This window comes from Lactuca sativa, chromosome 8 (genome assembly GCF_002870075.4).
Source record: "Lactuca sativa cultivar Salinas chromosome 8, Lsat_Salinas_v11, whole genome shotgun sequence".
Taxonomy (NCBI): domain Eukaryota; kingdom Viridiplantae; phylum Streptophyta; class Magnoliopsida; order Asterales; family Asteraceae; genus Lactuca; species Lactuca sativa.
This window is the reverse complement of record NC_056630.2, coordinates 178,231,816-178,233,763: the sequence shown is the minus strand read 5'-3', so window position 1 is coordinate 178,233,763 and position 1,948 is coordinate 178,231,816. Positions and strand designations below refer to the sequence as shown.

At 38.3% G+C, this 1,948-nt stretch overlaps 1 protein-coding gene across 1 annotated transcript; it reads left to right on the top strand.

Annotated features, from left to right (window-relative positions):
• Positions 1-464: 464 nt before the first annotated feature.
• Positions 465-1,549, top strand: LOC128127882 (uncharacterized). Its single transcript, XM_052766608.1, has 2 exons — positions 465-494; positions 959-1,549. Exons 1-2 carry the CDS (start codon positions 465-467, stop codon positions 1,547-1,549), a joined length of 621 nt encoding a protein of 206 aa, XP_052622568.1.
• The last annotated feature ends 399 nt before the right edge of the window (positions 1,550-1,948 follow it).

Below are 1,948 nucleotides of genomic sequence, written 5' to 3'. Positions count from 1 at the left end.
TTTAGGATTGATGACGGGGACCCCCGAAGAAAGTTTCTCCAAACTTCCAGTTTATTTTCACAATCTGAAGAAACATAATCTTGGTACTGTGGCGTACATAAAAACTAATTCGGATGATCGTTTTGAGTATTGCTTTTCGCTATTGGATGCACAGTAATATATTTTTAAATATATTTGTTATTTTATTAAATGTTTATAAGCAAATTATATGGTTGATATATTTGGTTTTTATATTGCTGTTGCAGATACGTGCTTTCAGAGAGTGTTGTAGAAAAGTTAATATTATGGATGGTGCTCATTTGAAGGGAAAGTACAAAGGCACCATCTTGCATGCAGTAGCCATGGATGGAACCAATCAGATCTTGCCTATTGGGTATGGAATTTGACCAAAAGAGACTACGGATTCTTGGACATGGTTTCTTGAAAAGCTACATGAATGCATTGGTGATGTGGAAGGTCTAACAATGGTCACAGATAGGGAACCCGCAATTGCTGTAAGTATTCAAAATGTTTTTCCAAATGCTCAACATGGATTGTGTGGTTTTCATCTAATACGAAACTTAGTCCACACCTTTGAAAAAAACAAAAAAAAAAACAACAATTTTGTTTTGGAAGATGGTAAGAGCTTACAAAACCACTGTGTTTGAATTCTATTGGGGGAGACTTTGTAATATAAGAGATGATGTAGCGACATATCTCAGTCAAATTCCACATGAGAAATGGACCAGAGCGTATTGCCCTAACACGTGCTATGATTATATGACCTCAAATAGTGTGGAGTCCATGAATGTTGTATCAAATAAAGCAAGGAAGTTGCCTATATTACCACTTCTTGAGTTCTTTCGCGCACTTATGCAGAAATGGTTTTACAAACGGCAGATGGCTGCATGTATGATTATGTTTAATTTTAAATTATATGATAAATGTCATATATAATAATATATGTTTGTTTTAATAGAAAAAAGTACAACAATACTTACAAAGTGGGCTGAATATATGGTTAAAAAATAAAGAGGGGGTTCATGGATGGTCGGTATCCGGTATTAATAATACAACATATCAAGTGCATGACTTCAAAAGTGGCAGCATAGTGCATTTGAGGGAAAAGGCTTGTTCTTGCAAATATTGGCAACTAACTAGTTTGTCATGTGGTCATGTGATGGTTTCAAAGCACTTGAAAAATGATCACTGTGGGCATATGGCTATAGATGCTTATAAAATTGAAACATATCGAAGAATATACGAGCAGACCGTATTCCCTCTTTCAGAACCTAGTGATTGGGAGGTTCTGGATGACCTTATGGTTGTTAACCCTCTTGTGATGGAAATACGTCAAGCTGGTAGACCAAAAAACACCAATCATATTCCATCTCAAGGTGAGGAACAAAAAATAAGAAGGTGTAGTAGATGCCATAACACAACTCATAATGCAAGGATGTGTAAGGAAATCGTTCCAAAGAACCAAAGTAAAAGTAAAAAACGTATTAGTGTGTCCGGAACTGGGACAAAAGCGGCAGAAGAGGAACTGAAGCAAGTGACCGAAAACTAATGGCAGTATGAGCCAGAGAACCAATGGACGCGACATATCGAACATCAATGGCAGCAGCAGCCAGACAACCAATTGACACAATAGACCGAACATCAATGGCAGCAACAACCAAACAACCAATGGACACAACCGACCAAACATCAATGGCAGCAGCAGCCAGACAACCAATGAACACAACATACCTAACATCAATGACATCAGGAGCCACATAACCAATGGATGCAGGGGACTAAATACTAGCAACAGGAAGAGTCATATAACCAATGGCAGGGTTACACCGAGTACCAATGGCAGCAAGAACCAGATAAGCAATGGACGCAAGCGACAGTAAACCTAGGGACACAAGCAACAGAAAACCCACGGCCGGAATACGAAAACAGATCAAAGTTTCCGTGGTTC

Excerpts from the sequence above, each read along its gene's own strand:
- LOC128127882 (XM_052766608.1), top strand. The coding sequence starts at position 465 with ATGGTCACAGATAGGGAACCCGCAATTGCT. Across the intron at positions 495-958 it reads ATAGGGAACCCGCAATTGCT|AAAAAAGTACAACAATACTT; the intron begins GTAAGTATTCAA and ends TTGTTTTAATAG.